Source organism: Sorex araneus, chromosome X (assembly GCF_027595985.1).
Source record: "Sorex araneus isolate mSorAra2 chromosome X, mSorAra2.pri, whole genome shotgun sequence".
Taxonomy (NCBI): Eukaryota; Metazoa; Chordata; class Mammalia; order Eulipotyphla; family Soricidae; genus Sorex; species Sorex araneus.
In genome coordinates this window covers 200,109,861-200,125,725 of record NC_073313.1, presented here as the reverse complement: position 1 = coordinate 200,125,725, position 15,865 = coordinate 200,109,861, and the positions used below count along the sequence as shown (strand labels likewise).

Below are 15,865 nucleotides of genomic sequence, written 5' to 3'. Positions count from 1 at the left end.
TAGAAATATTTACTAATACATAATGTACACAATTAAATATTAATGGTAATATTTTAGAACTGTAAAACATCTCACTTATATATTATTTTAAATGTATGTATATATTAAAAACATATGCATATATTTAAATAGCAAACTCTTATTAAGCTCTATTGGAGATCCTTGGATAAAACTAAATGTAAGTAAAAGAATAAACATTTTATAGTCAAACCAGAGAACAAGAAAATAAGAACTTTCAATCACGTATCAAAGAAATGTTAGAGAGTATTTTATTTGCTTTGCTTTGTTTTGCTTCGCCCTCAAGGTCAAAATCATTTGCTATAATAGAGAACATTTCTCTTTTAAGCTAGAAATGTTACATAAATCTACTGAGAAAGAAAAATGCTCTTACCATCAGGGCTGGAGTTATTAAGTGATTATTGAATGCCCTGGTGTACATTGCTAAGTGGGTGCTTCAGATAGATGTGATCCCTTCATTCTCTTGCCTCACTCATTAAATCAGCCTTCCAAAGAGTCTTGGACAATACAAGTCAGTGCATAATTTAGCTTCTGAGACTTCTGTGTGAAAATATACATATTTTCAAGTGAACTAAATCTTTTTGGAAATTAGTGAGTGAAAGTTAATAAATGGCTTAACCAAACATTAAAATGTGTTTTTTAAATAGTCCATTAATATAAAAAACAGTGAGACCCAGTTAATTTATTATGCAAGTAGCAAATTTCAAGGCAAAATTATTTTCCTTTTTAAGAGCAAAAGAGAAAAAAATAATTGTTCTCATTGGCTTTTAAATCAATGAAAGTGCTTATTTGATTTTTTAGGTAGCTCTCAGCAGCTTCTTTAGTATTTTATCTAAGTTCATATCTCATGCTAATATAAAGAAACTCTCCACACATCTACAGATCTTTTTCTAACCCTTTTAATTCAGTGTTATTGCCCAATCAAATGAATTCAGAATTACAGAATGTTATCACTAATTTTTTTTAAAAAACCCTCAAACAATAGTAATGTAAATTATAAGAATGTACAAATGAAAATATTCTGATTATGATGGTTTTTGACTTAATTTTTAATTGAGGTAACATGGTTTTCAATAGCATTTTTGTTTTAGTCTTACAATGTTATTTACCACACTCACCTTCAAAGTGCTTTATCCCTCTCCATTGTTCCTAGGTTTTTTTTTTTTGTTTTCTTTTTCTTTTTGGGTCACACCTGGCGATGCACAGGGCTTACTCCTGGCTCTGCACTCAGAAATCACCCCTGGGGATGCTCAGGGGACCATATGGGATGCTGGGAATGGAACCCGGGTTGGGAATCGAACCCATGTTGGCCACGTGAAAGGCAAACACCCTACCCGCTATGCTATTGCTCCAGCCCTTCCTAGGTTTATTTTTACAAGCCCGTTTCTCTCCCCTGTTTCTTCACCTCGCTTGGAAAACTCAGTTCTCTTTGCTGTCAGAGTCCAAGGATTTGTTTTCATTGGCCATTGTGTATGCCATTGTTTTGTTTATTCATATTCCATACATGAGATCATCTGTTATTTGTTTTTCTCCTTTGACTTATTTTTCTTACCATGACACCCTTTACTTTCACCCATGCTGTAGCAAAAATTCAAGGTTTTATCTTTTCTTATAGCTGAGGAATATTTAATTCTGTATATATACCACAATTTCTCTATCCACATATTTGTTGTTGGACATGTGCGTTATTTTCATATGTTGCCTATTTTAAATAGTGTCAAAATGAACATAGATATGCCTTTATATTTCTTGAATTAGTGTTTTTATTTCTCTTGGGATATATGCCAAGAAATGGATTCACTGGGTTATATGGTAGTCCTATTTTTTAAATTTTTAAAGAAATTTTTGTACTGTTTTCTATAGTGGCTAACCTGATTTACATTCCCATTAGTGAATTCAATACATTTCCTTCAACACTGGTCATTTCCAGAATATTTATATAGATCATTTTCACTGGCCTGAAGGGTACATTATGGATTGATTTGTGTTTCCTTGATCATTTTTGATGGTGCACTTAAGCCCACTGGTCATCTGTGTGCCTTTTTTTTTTTTTTTGAGGGAGTATGTGTGCAGTTCCTTTCTCCATATTTGATGAGGCTGTTCATTTTATTGTTGTGTTTTGGTATTTTTCCTTTGAGTTATATGTTTTACTTTTTGTTGTTGCTGTTTGTTTTGGGACCACACCCAGAGATGCTCAGGGCTTACACCTGGATCTGCTTCGGTGTTCAAGGATCTTTTTTGATGGTACTAAAGGGACCATATGAGGTTCCCGGGATTAAACCTGAGTTTGCCACTTGCAAGGCGAGCACCTTACCTGCTATACTGTCACTCCAGTCCCTGATTTTTTTGCTTTACATTTGTGAGATCCTTATCTTAGATGTTAGGACTTGGTTAGATCAACAGAATTGTTAATTCATATAGTCTCATTTGTTCATATTTACTTTTACTTTGCTTACTAAGGGAGTTGGATCAGTGAGTACACCTCTGCAGAAAATATCTAGGGGAGTTTGGAAGTTTGGTCTGTGCTTTCTGCAATATATTTTTGAAATTTGGGTCTAACATCAAGATCATCCATTCACTTGAGGTTTTGTTTTGTTTTAAATGTTCATTTATTTAAATTTTACTCAAGGCAATGGTTTGCAATAGAGGTAATTATAAAATTTTAAGCAAAACAAATCTCAAGGCCACATCCGGCCACACCTTCCATCAGTGGTCGCACTTCGCCGTTGTCTCAGTGACTCCTTGTTCCCCAGCCTTTTGCTATTGACCAGTTATCATATTTCTATAATTCTATGGACCAGTTCTCATATTCTGTTGCCTTTGGCCATTTTTTTATTTCCCCATTATATTTCTTTCCCTTGCTATTTATTTACAAAAATCTAAGTAATCACTTGCCTAGACAGAATTTTCCAAAAGCATAGATTCCACTGATTGCTAATAATAAGCATTTTATAATTTTAAAATCATATAAAACATTCTGAATGTAAGTTTTGGCTTGGAATGATAGTTTAGGAGACTAGATTACAGATCTTCAATGCACAAGAACCTAAGTTCAGTCCTGGCACCACATGACCTCTTGAGTACTGCCAAGTGTAACCCTAGAGGCTCCCAGAATCTCTGATTCATCCTGTCTTGTCAGTCGCAGGATGGTTCATAGGGAGTGATTCCCAGCTTCCTGAATAGGAGGAAATATAGGTTATTTCCCAACTCTATGAATTAAAGAGAAATTACACACAGGGACACATTTGGGTTATAAACCAAAAATGATAATTTTAAAGAATATACTATTTTAGGCAATGTAGTTTACAAAATTGCTAATGGTAGTTTTATGAATAGAACATCCAGCACCAATCTCTACACAAGAGTGTGCACTTCCTTCCATTTTGACCTATTATCTCTCCTCGATACTCCCCACCATTTCCCCTTTGTTGTAAATTCAGTATTCTAGACAATTTCTCAGATTGTATTTCCATTGGATATTTATTATTCACCTTCTATGTTTCTGTATATCGAAGATATGAGAGGCATGATTCTAAGACTAAGCCCTGAGTGCGACCAGATGTGCTCCCCCAAAACATACACACACAGAGACACACACACACTACAAATAAATAGAAGAACTATTGTTTTGAGTTATGAAATTATTAAGAAGTAACTTTATACATTATAAAGTAATTGGTTTATCTTATAATAATTCAGGCAAGTTATAACGGGGGAAAAAGATATTTAAGGGTATAATTCATTAGGCACAAGATAAAATTAACTTCATATTGTTTTGGCTTCTTTCTTTTTTATTGGTAATCAAAATAAAGAACAGAAACTAAAATCTAGATTGCAAATAATTATATTAGTAATGTATACTCTTATATGTAGAACTTGATATTGGCACCATCTGTGAAAAATTTTGCTAAGCAAAAGCAGAATTTTTCAAAATTTAAAAGAGCTTTGCATATTTGCATGTTGTATGTTTTTTTTAGTTTCCCTGTACATTAAATACTATACTAAAGGGTTTTATTATTGCTTGCCCATAAATTGCTATTATGACTTTGCTTAATAGCAAGTATATAATTAGGTTGGCAGAATGACTATAAGCAAAAATTAAATAAAACTCAATTCTATAACTCCTTTAAATTGTGCTTATTTCAGCTAATAAAAAAATTTATGATTTCTCCTTTTTTCAGTTTTTGTAATGTATAGTGATTTGTCTCTCATTTCAAGGTTAGATTGTAGTTCTTTTTCTTATCTTGACTTTTTCCTATAGATTATTTTTATACTTTTAAATTGAGAAAGAATTATAAGTACGTAAATCTGCTTATTATTTTGTTTTAGAAACAAGATTCTTGCATAGAAGTGGGCCTAGACTTAGGTTCAGGAATAATTGTCTAAAATCTTGACTTTCTCACTTACAAGAATTGTGATATTGACATTATTTAAGCTGCCTGAGCCTTGGTCTCATCATTTGAAAAATGAGAACAGTAGCACAGACTGTTCTTACCTTCCTTACCTTACCTTACCTTACCTTACCTTACCTTACACAGATTCTCTTACCTTCCCCCTCCCTGAGGGACTTCTCTATCTCATAGGGCAGTATTTTACTTAGTATTTGTGACTGATGGCCATTGGTAATTTCATAATACAGTAATCTGATTTTATACTTATAGTATGAAGCCAAGGAAAGGAGTTATCTAATGATGTCCTTATTTCCTTTTTCCATTTCCGTTTTTAAATTCAAATCTGCTTTAACCTTGAAATCACTTTAAGCAGAACCCCAAATCAGCTCATAATACTATAATCAAGTCTCCCTTGATTGGCTCTTTATTAGTTTCCAAAATTAAAATGGTGTGCTTTTTATGCCTGTCTCACACACAGAAGCTTAATGAAAGCAGTAGCTCTTCTGAAGGCAGCACAGTAGACATCGGTGCACCTGCAGAAGAACAACCTGTGGTGGAACCTGAGGAAACTCTGGAACCTGAAGCCTGTTTCACTGAAGGTATGGAAACTGATTCTCATGAGAATGCCCTCCTTCTTGAGTACAACATTTTTAACACTGTTGATTACAAAGGAAGACATTTTGTTTGATATATCTATTTCAATTACTACTAATAGTCTGATGTCCAGCTTCTTAAGCCATAGGGTGTAACCCCTTATGAGATTGTACACATTTTTTTAAATTTCATTTTAAAATGAATTTCTTTATGGTTTATTAGCAGTAAGCAATTTGTGTGTCTATTTTGTGTATCTGTATTCCCATTTTTGCATAAATTTTTTTCCGACAAAAAGGAATCACAAATTAAAAAGAATCACAAATGTAAAAAGTGGCCCTGATAAAAGAATTTAAAACCTATTTCTATGTCTGGGTTTTTTCTTCCTACTGTATGGAAGGGTTCATAAAATTAAAGTAAAAGTATATTGCATTGGATCAAAACTAGAGGTAAATAGGAATATTTTAAAATTGTAGTTTCAACAGTAAGTTGATATCCTAAACACTATCATAAAAAGTCTCATACATAGAATTCACCTCAAAAATTATCTTTGGGTAGAGTCAGAGAAACGTAAAAAGGCCAAGTCTCTTGCCTTGCATGTTGCTGACCTGGATTTGATCTCTAACATTCTTATAGTGCCCTAGGCTCTGCCAAGAGTGATCCCTGAACACAGAGCTAGGAGTAAACTTGTTGGGTGTGAGCCCCAGCCCATCCACCCTCTCACCCAAAAAGAGTTACCTTTGGGGCCAGGGAAACAGCTCAAAGAGGCTGAGTGCAATGTTTTGCATGCAGGAGGCCCAGTTCAATCCCTGAGACTATTTGTTCCGATGAGCATGGATTAGAGTGACATCAAGACAGAGCTGGGAGTAGCCCCTGAGCACCACCAAAAACAACACAAAATTTAGTAGTAACTTTCTGACAATCAAGTAAGTTGCAGATGCTTAATTTTGGGTAAAATTTACATTTTCCAATGCTTAATTAATAAAATTAGAAATAAATATGAAACAAATACTGCTCTCTATACCCAATATTTAAACAGTCTCTATGACGCCTAGTACCCTTTGAGCAATCAGTTCTAAATACTTGTATATTTGAACTTTAAAAATGAATATAGTTGCATTACCTGTAGTTAGTGATTCCATCCATGCCCCTGATCATTTTCCTTTTTTTTTTTTTTTTTTTTTTGCTGTGTAAATTTGTACATCACTCGAACTTCCCAAGATCTATTTGGATTTATTAAATGATTTACAAATCAGGCAGTATCCTTTCTGGAAAGTTGAGGCTCTTCCAGAAAGAGATTATTGAGGCTGTAGAGAGGGCTGAGGTGATAAAGTCCATGTGAAGCTCTGAGACTGACACTACAAGCATTTACCTCCCAGAATTGGCCGGGTTTGGGGGCTGGAGCAATGGCACAATGGGTAGGGTGTTTGCCTTGCATTCGGCCTAATGAGTTTGATTCCTAGCATCCCATATGATCCCGAGCACCGCCAGGGATAACTCCTGAGTGCAGAGCCAGGAGTAACCCCTGTGCATCTCCAGGTGTGACCCAAAACGGAAAAAAAAAGAAAAGAAAAATAATTGCCAGATTTAAGCCCCGTGTCCAGAAAGAATTCAAGAATCAGGCCTGTGCTACCAGAGGGATATTGTTGAAAGTAGATCCCCCGATCCCAAAGGAGAATTTTGTTTCTCTTAGAAGTTATAGTAAACATTTTCACTTATTTTAACTGATTACTAATCACAGGTTATCCTATGAAGCTGTTTTCCTTCATTTTAAACGATTAGGTGAATCTTAACTAGCCTTCTTCTTGCCTCTTCCTTCTCTCCTTTCCCTCCTTTCTTTGTCCTTTTTCTTCTTTTATTTTGGGGAGGGTCACGCCCAGTGATGCACAGAGGTTACACCTCGCTCTGCATTGAGGAATTACTCCTGGTGGTGCTCAGGGGACTTATGGGATGCTGGGGTTCAAACCCGGGTTAGCCGCGTGCAAAGCAAACGCCCTACCCACTGTGCTATCGCTCCAGCCCCTCTTTGTCCTTTTTCTATCAGCACATCTGATGTTTTTTGAGTCAGGATATCTGTTGATTTTAATTTTGTGTTTGAGTGAAAACAAAAACAGGAATACAATAGCAAGTCAAAGCACGACCATGAACAGCACATTTTAGAGAAATTGATTATTATTTTTTAAAATTTTTGTAAGTTCTTTTCTAGGAGCATCTAAAGAATACCTACCCACAACAAACCCAGAAAGGTTGGGAAAGATCTATATTGCTGTTCCTTATTCTCGTGGAAAGAGAAGTTTTCTGATTATTGTAAATTTCCATTTTAACTTCATTTTTCTAGAGTGACTTCAACAAAATACTCCTGGATAAGATAGCACAAAGCAATGCTGATTTACATTTGTTTGTACTTTACTAAATCTTTCTTCGATATTAACACAGGTCTAGTAAAATAGAGATGGCAATAATAGTTATATAAATCAGAGCAGGCTGGAGGATGTTTTGGAAACTGCATGTTATTTTATGTACTCCTATTTGAATTATTATATTTGTAGGTTGCGTACGGAGATTCAAATGTTGTCAAGTCAGTGTGGAAGAAGGGAGAGGAAAGCAGTGGTGGAACCTGAGAAGAACTTGTTTCCGAATAGTAGAACATAATTGGTTTGAGACCTTCATTGTTTTCATGATTCTCCTTAGTAGTGGTGCTCTGGTGAGTAAATATTAAGCATAAGTGCTACAATATTGTTTTAGAAATATCCATTACTGATCATTTATTTGCTCAAGCGGGCACCAGTCACGTCTCCACTATGAGACTTGTTGTTAATGTTTTTGGAATATCGAATATGGCACAGGTAGCTTGCCAGCTATTATATTATTATAATATAATAATATACTATATTACATATATTACATAAAATATAATCCTTTTCCTATCCATCATCTATTGTTTGGGACTTGACTTAATTCCAGATCTTGGTCATTGTAAATAGTGCTGCAATAAACATAGCTGAGCATATATTTTAATGAATTAATGGTTTTGTATTCCTGGGATAAATGCTAAAAAAGTGAAATTGCTGGTTATAGTGTAGCTGTATTTTTAGATTTTTAAACAAATTTATATAAACAGAAGTATATATTTTTCTCAGTTTCTCTGATAAACTTTTTTCTACATATCTCTTTAAATAATTAATAGTCTTAACCACTGAAAAGAACATATATGAGATGTAAAATACCAATAAAGGTTTATATTTTAGCCATACATACTGTGATCAAAATGAGAATTTATTTCATCATCATTGTCATACCATCTCTCTGCTTACAAATGTAAAAAATCAATTAAAATAAAGGAGGGATGACTAAACAGTAAGTGAGTGAGGCATTTGCCTTGAACATGGCCAGCTCTGGTATGAATCCTAGTATCTGATATGGTACCCTGAGCCCAGCAAGAATGGTCCATTTAAGCCATGAGCACAGCAGGAGGTAGTTCTCAAACCAAAAAAAAATGTTTAATTTAAAAAATTTTTAAGGGGATGGATCGATAGCACAGCAGTAGGGCATTTGCCTTACACTCGGTCAACCTGGGTTTGATTCCCAGCATCCCATATGGTCCCCCGAGCATCTCCAGGAGTAATTCCTGAGTGCAGAGCCAAGTGTAACCCCTGTGCATTGCTGGGTGTGACCCAAAAAGAAAAAAAAAGTAAAAATATTTGAAAACAGGAGAAAGGTAAAAATGAACCTAACTACGTATAAAATTGAATAATGTGCTAATCATTCTTATACACCTTCATTTTTTTAATTTCTTCAACCTTTCTTCTAAGAACAGCCAAGAGAAAGAAGTATAAATAGTAATACAAAAGAAATAAGTACAGAAAATAAGAAATAAGGAAGAAATAAATGTCAGAATATGACATCAATTGTTATAGTCTAAATATATTTAATTAATTATATTATGCTTTTACTTTTTTCATCTGCCTATAATGTCAGTTGAGAATATAACTCACTCCCTGGTTAATTCAAATATTCAATAATCCCTGACTAATTCAAATAATGAGAGAAAAAAACAATCCGGGAAGAGTTACTGTAAATCTGTTGTTTCAACAGATGAATGTCATATATATGTTATGATGTATATGTAAGATAATGTATATTAAATAGATTTATATGTCCATATGTATACATGTAATAAATATATACAGAGAAAAACAGAAAATCTGAAAAGGTTTCAGAGTATAATGATTTTGAAAGCTAAATATATCTTTTATTCACAGGCATTTGAAGATATATATATTGATCAGAGAAAGACAATTAAGACAATGTTGGAATATGCTGACAAGGTTTTTACTTACATTTTCATTTTGGAAATGCTTCTAAAATGGGTGGCATATGGCTATCAAACATATTTCACCAATGCTTGGTGTTGGTTGGACTTCTTAATTGTTGATGTAAGTATCTTTTATATCTTTATCTAAATTTAAGGTAGTTTATCTTATAAACATACTTATTATGAAACAGTGAATCTTTGACCACTGTGGTATAGAGAGGACATGCTACTTAACAAACACTAATGGGTCCTCTGAATGATAGTGTTGTTTTATAAGCAAAAGGTGAATATGTTACTGTTTTAGCATTGACGTTGTGGGATTTACAGTGGTTGAAAAGCTGGAGAGACATCAATAGTTTTTACAGAGTGGTGAAAGGTATATATTTCTTAAATATTTTAGATAGTGAAACAAATAGACTTGAGTTTGAATCTGTGACCCATAAATGATAGATTGTGTACCACTAAGTTAATTGGATTTTACCCTGTAAAATGACAACTAGGATATTGGAGCGAGTCACATTTTTAGATTCTTTCCAGTATGTGCAGTTTTTAAAGACAAATTCAATGAGTAGATTACATATATTGCAATTCCACTCAAAGAGTTAACATGGGGTGAGAGAGGTAAGATTCTTGCCTTGTATGCATGTGTCTGATCCATTTGAATCCGTAGGTCCACAAATGTCTGAGTACCACCAGGAGTGATCCCTGAGCACTGAGCCACAAGCAACTAACTCTGAGCACTGCTTTGAAGTCCCAACCACTCCCAAACCACAAAAAAATAAAGAAGGTGTACAGATTTTTGTAAGAGAATATTCTATTCCATGCAGTGGAAAGGTTTTCTGAAAAGCGTGGAGTGGAGTGAGCCCATAATACAACAAGAACACTTCTCATAATATATTCATATACTATAAGCAAGGGGATGCATTCAAGATTTGTTAGAATTAAACCATCATATATCAAATTAGTCATTTGGCATAATTTCCCCTTTAAGTACATCCAAAACATCAAAGACTTTGTAGACTTCAGTTTTGTGCCCAAATAAAAATAATCCAATAGTCAGGTTTCCTGTCAAAAGTAATTTTGAGTCATGCAAAACTATTTGAAGAGTTTAATAATCTTAGTGTGAAATGAGTGAATTAAAAGGAAACACATGAAACTAATTTCATTACAGTATAGGACAAAATACAGTATAAGATAAAATGTGAGTCTCATGCATAAGTGAATATATTCCTGGACCGCATGGCCTATATGACTCTCGGAGATCCTGGCAAGCTACCAAGAGGATCCTGCTCACACAGAAGAGCCAAGCAAGCTCCTTGTGGCATATTAGATATGGCAAATACAATAACAATAACAGGTCTAACAGGTCTCATTCCCTGACCCTGAAAAGAACTTCCAATCGTTGGGAAAAATGAGTAAGGAGAGGTTGCTAAAATCTCAGGGCTGGGGCAAATGGAGACATTACTGGCACCCGTTCTAGTAAATCAATGAACAACAGGATGATAGCGATACAGTGATAAGATAAAATATTTCTAATATTGATATTTCAAGTATTGGAAATTATATTTATATATATGTATTTTTTCTTGTTTTTTGGGTCACACCAGGCGATGCACAGGGGTTACTCCTGGCTCTGCACTCAGGAATTACTCCTGGCCGTGGTCAGAGCACCATATGGGATACTTGGAATTGAACCTGGGTTGACTGAATTCAAGGCAAACACCCTACCCACTATGCTATTGCTCCAGCCCCTAGAAATTATATTTTAACTCCTCAAAACTTTACACAAGAATTTATCATATTTAATTTTTGACTGTCTTGAAAATTAGTTTGTGCTTTTCTCTATTATGCCTATTACATGTTTGAAATTTTTAGTGGGAGAAAATCATTTTATTTACCACAAGTTAATTTTAAGTACCATTTCTGAAATAGCTTAGAAAATAATTCTAGGGAGAATTTTGAAGTTTTGCAATAGTGACAACTTTTAATGTTCCAGTTTTATTTCATGTGGGTCAATCTTTACAAAAGGATATGAGCAAATATAACACACCTGAAATAATTTAAAATATATTTTAAATACAAAGCAACCTAAAGCATTCAAAAATAGAACATTTTCAAGAGTTTCAAAAGAATCATATTTCAGTGAATATTCTGCAGTATAAATCTTTTGAAACTGAGTTTGCCAGGATAGCCACTTTAATTTTTCTTTTTGGAAGTCCACACCTAACAATGATTCCTGGGTTATTCCTGGCTCTGTATTTAGGAATTACTCTTGGCAATGCAGGGGGCACAATTCAGTGCCAGGGATCCAACACTAGTGTACATTGCGGGCAATATAAGTGCCTTAGCCCCTGTATTATCTTTTCAAACCCTTTAAACCAAAGAAATTATAACATCTTGGATATTGAGTTTCAGGAGATTTGATGTAGGAAATTAGATGCCAATGAATTTTTATTTCTTGGTCATTACACACTTCATATAATTAAGATGAATTAATTAATATATTTGTTGATTGGCCACGGGGCTGGAGTGCTAGTGCAATGGATAGAGTGTTTGCCTTGCACGCAGCCAACCCAGGTTCGAGTCCTCCGCCCCTCTCGGAAAGCGCAGCAAGCTACCGAGAGTATTTTGCCTACACAGCAGAGCCTGGCAAGCTACTCGTGGTGTATTCTATATGCCAAAAAACAGTAAAAATAAGTCTCACAATGGAGACATTACTGGTGCCCACTCGAGCAAATCGATGAGCAACGTGATGACAGTGCCAGTGCCAGTGCCAGTTGATTGGCCATTTTGGATCAAGTGCTGTGGTCCAAAATGTGTAAATCAGCATAGAAAAAGTTGAGGAAGTTTCATGGTGGAGTTTTTGGATTTGGGGCAAGGAACAGTTGGCTTTCTAGGTCTGTGCGTCTTTAAGGGCTGTTGCTGATTCTGTGCTGATTCTGTGCTGGAGACCGTGCAGTGTCAGAATTGAAACCCAGTTCCAGCCCATGGTGCCATGTTTTGATGTTACATTATTTTACCTAAAAATACACTTTAAACAAGTGAGAGATATAAGTTAGTAATAGAAACACAAACAAAAGTCATCTTTAAAGCATATTTAGTATATTCATTTCTGAGTATTCTGATTATAATTAATTGTATATAGCAACATAGGAATTTTTGTTGCAACATGTTATTTTATAGCAACAAAATAGACTTTGTCTTTTTTTGATATAATCTAGTCCATTGCTATCAACGCAATGACTTTACCTGCTGTACTATCTCCCTGGCCCCACCGAGCACAGTACAATCTTGAAGACTAACATGTTTCTTAGTGCTACAAGCTCCCCAGATGATGACTAACTGGCAGGGGGAAATAATACATATTAAGAGTGAGAAAATTGTCAGTTTAAAAACTGAGAGCTTAAAAACATTAAAAACTGTGCTCAAAATATAACAAGGAATCTCTGAATGTACCTAGAATATTCCTAAATCACTTATTAAGTGACATATTAAGGCATAACCTCCTGCCCCACGCCAGATTGTTTTCACTGGAGCCCCCTTGGAAGGGGGTAGGTTGAGTCTTCCTCCCACCCCAAGCAGAACCCCAGCAGCTGAAAATCCCCAGAACCTACCCAACCACAGCCATACTCAAGGCCACTCTTCACACGCTTGGACAAGCCTCATGCATGGGAACTGGTGGAGGAACCCAAGTATGCGGGACCTGTGGCTGAGATCTCCAAGCCTGCTCGGATCAGGACTGTACCTCCTCCACCCAGATCCCCATTTTTCCAGTAGCTTGGCAGCCACACCCACAAACTGCCCCAGGCACCATGTAATCTAATCAACAGCCAAGATTCAGAGACTATAAAACAAAACTCCCAGAAAAGAGCGATGCAGAATCTCACATGGCAGAGCCTGGCAAGCTACCCGTGGCATATTCGACGTGCTAAAAACAGTAATAATAAGGGCCTCATTCCCCTGACCCTGAATGCAACAGGGACAAATGGAGATGTTACTGGCGCCCACTCAAGCAAACCAGTGAACAAAGGGACAACAGTGATACAGTGATACAGAATATCAGTTTTTATATTTTATTGCTAGACATAAGCACACCCCTTGATTGGGAATTATACTACTAAAATAAATATAATGTGTTTTTTAGACCCAAATTTCTTCTTTTACTGTATTTTAAAATTGTTCTAGTAATTTTAAAATTGTTCTAGCAATAAGTTAGTGAAACAATTGAAAATTATGTGGCATTTAGGTTGTTTTTTAGAAAAAAAGGAATACTTTTAATTTAATTAAATTAATTAATTAATTAATTTATTATTAGTGAATCACCGTGGGGGTAACCATTACAGACTTACAAACATCCGTGGTTGCATTTCAGTCATACAATGATCGAGTACCCATCCCTCCACCAGTGCCCATTTTCCACCACCAATGGTTCAAGAATTCTGTGACTTTGTAGTTAACATCTTAACTTTTTGAAGCAAATTGAATTTTTTTAACTTTTAAAAGTTTACTAAAAATATATAGCCATTTGTCTTCTGAACGATTGCAAGCAGAAGCTATATTTATTGTACTTACTAGAAACTATAAGTGAGTGCAAACAATTTCTTTTAATTATTTGTTATTTTATTTTATTTATTTACATATATGTATGTATTATATTTTATGCAGGTTTCATTGGTCAGTTTAACAGCAAATGCCTTGGGTTATTCAGAACTTGGTGCCATCAAATCTCTCAGGACACTAAGAGCTCTGAGACCTCTGAGAGCCTTATCACGATTTGAAGGGATGAGGGTAAGGAACATGAAGGAATCCGAAGAATTTTACTAAGACAAAATTTTATTAAATTAAATTATAAAATGAAAAACTCCATGCATGCAAAAGGGAATGGCAAATTCTTGCAAAATTGCTACTTTATATTTTTTCTGTTGCATATTTACTTCTAGGTGATATGCAAGAGAATTTAGGCCTCTTTTGAAATGATTTATCATTTATCTGCTGTGATCCTTAAAATAACTGCATATTTTAATCCATCTTGGGAGTTTCATTGCGAACATGTATATATATATGAAGCAATTACATATTAAATTGCTATGTTTCATGAAGAATTAATAATAAAATAAAGATAATTCTATATAAAGTATCATTTATTATCTAAACATAACATAATTTTAATGAGTTTATTGAAAATGTCAACCATATATAAAAATGAATAGAAAGGAAACAATTCAAATTGCTAAAAATTTTGTCTATATAATGCCAAAGCTCAGATTTGAAATATGCTAAGGTTAAATTACAAATATTGTTTACATCTTAAACATTTCTAAAAGTTGTTATTTTAATAGGTTATGCTAGTAACCTCAATTTTAAACCAGATGTATATTCTTTTTTTTTTTTCTTTTTGGGTCACACCCAGTGATGCTCAGGGGTTACTCCTGGCTTTGCACTCAGGAATTACTCCTGGCGGTGCTTGGGGGACCATATGGGATGCCGGGGATCGAACCCGGTCGGCCGCGTGCAAGGCAAATGCCCTACCCACTGTGCTATCTCTCCGGCCCCCAGATGTATATTCTTAATTATATGAATAATTGACTTATTTAAATGTTATACTTAAATTGTCATATTTTTATGACAGTGAAGTAAAACCATAACAATGAAGATAAATTTAATTATGACTCATTATCATGGATGACTCAAATTAACCATAACACATATCATCTATCCAAGTGATGTAAAATTTTGTTTTTCTTTTAAGGAAATAATTCAACTATTCTCTGATTCATAACAAAGTAGAAATTGTCATTATTGACTTATTAACAATGCCTTTTTTGGGGAGAGTCACTACCAGCGGTGCTCAGGGGTTACTCCTGACTCTGCACTCAGGAATTACTCCTGGGAGTCCTAAGGGGACCATATGGGATGCCTGGGATTGAACCCAGGTCAGCTGCTTCTAAGGCAAAGGCCCTACCTGCTGTACTATCGCTCCAGCCCCAGCAATGCCTTTTTTAGAAGCACAAAACATTCATTTATAAATGACATATATTTGCTCTACTTTTTAAAAAATGGAATTTTTTTAAACAAAGCTGCTAAGTTGTGATTTTTATAAACAAACAATGCTCATTTGCTATCTCATAACTTAACTCTTGGTTATGTTTATAAAAGCTGCACCATAGTATACACCTTTGAATACATAGTATTCTATATGCAGTTGATAGCCTTATATAGCTCCTTGAACCAAAGACTTATTATAATTGCAGCTTTTGAGAATCATAAGATTTGTATTCAAATATTTTTCATTAAAAACTATTCAATATAATAAAAGGCAAGTAGTTCTGTTTATTTTTCCCAGAGATCTTTTTCACTAAAGTTTTACTAAAAAATATTCTCTCTAGGAGATCTGATGATGGTTAATTTTTCAAATAAAACATAACTTTCTTCTGTTTCAAACTGACAATTTCAGTTCTGGAGGAAAATATATATGATTTTTGAATTCACTCTACTCAAAAATGGGCTGGAGTGACAGCAGTAGAACATTTGCCTTGTATGCAACTGACCC

The 15,865-nt window shown here is 34.7% G+C and overlaps 1 protein-coding gene across 6 annotated transcripts in view; it reads left to right on the top strand.

Moving 5' to 3' along the window:
• Positions 1-15,865, top strand: part of SCN1A (sodium voltage-gated channel alpha subunit 1) — a 167,890-nt gene that overhangs the window by 132,568 nt on the left and 19,457 nt on the right. For all 6 annotated transcript variants that reach the window (XM_055119682.1, XM_055119685.1, XM_055119684.1 and 3 more), the window contains 4 exons: positions 4,888-5,008; positions 7,550-7,704; positions 9,263-9,436; positions 13,981-14,103. In XM_055119682.1, coding sequence (XP_054975657.1) covers positions 4,888-5,008; positions 7,550-7,704; positions 9,263-9,436; positions 13,981-14,103 — 573 coding nt within the window. The remainder of the gene's footprint in view (positions 1-4,887; positions 5,009-7,549; positions 7,705-9,262; positions 9,437-13,980; positions 14,104-15,865) is intronic.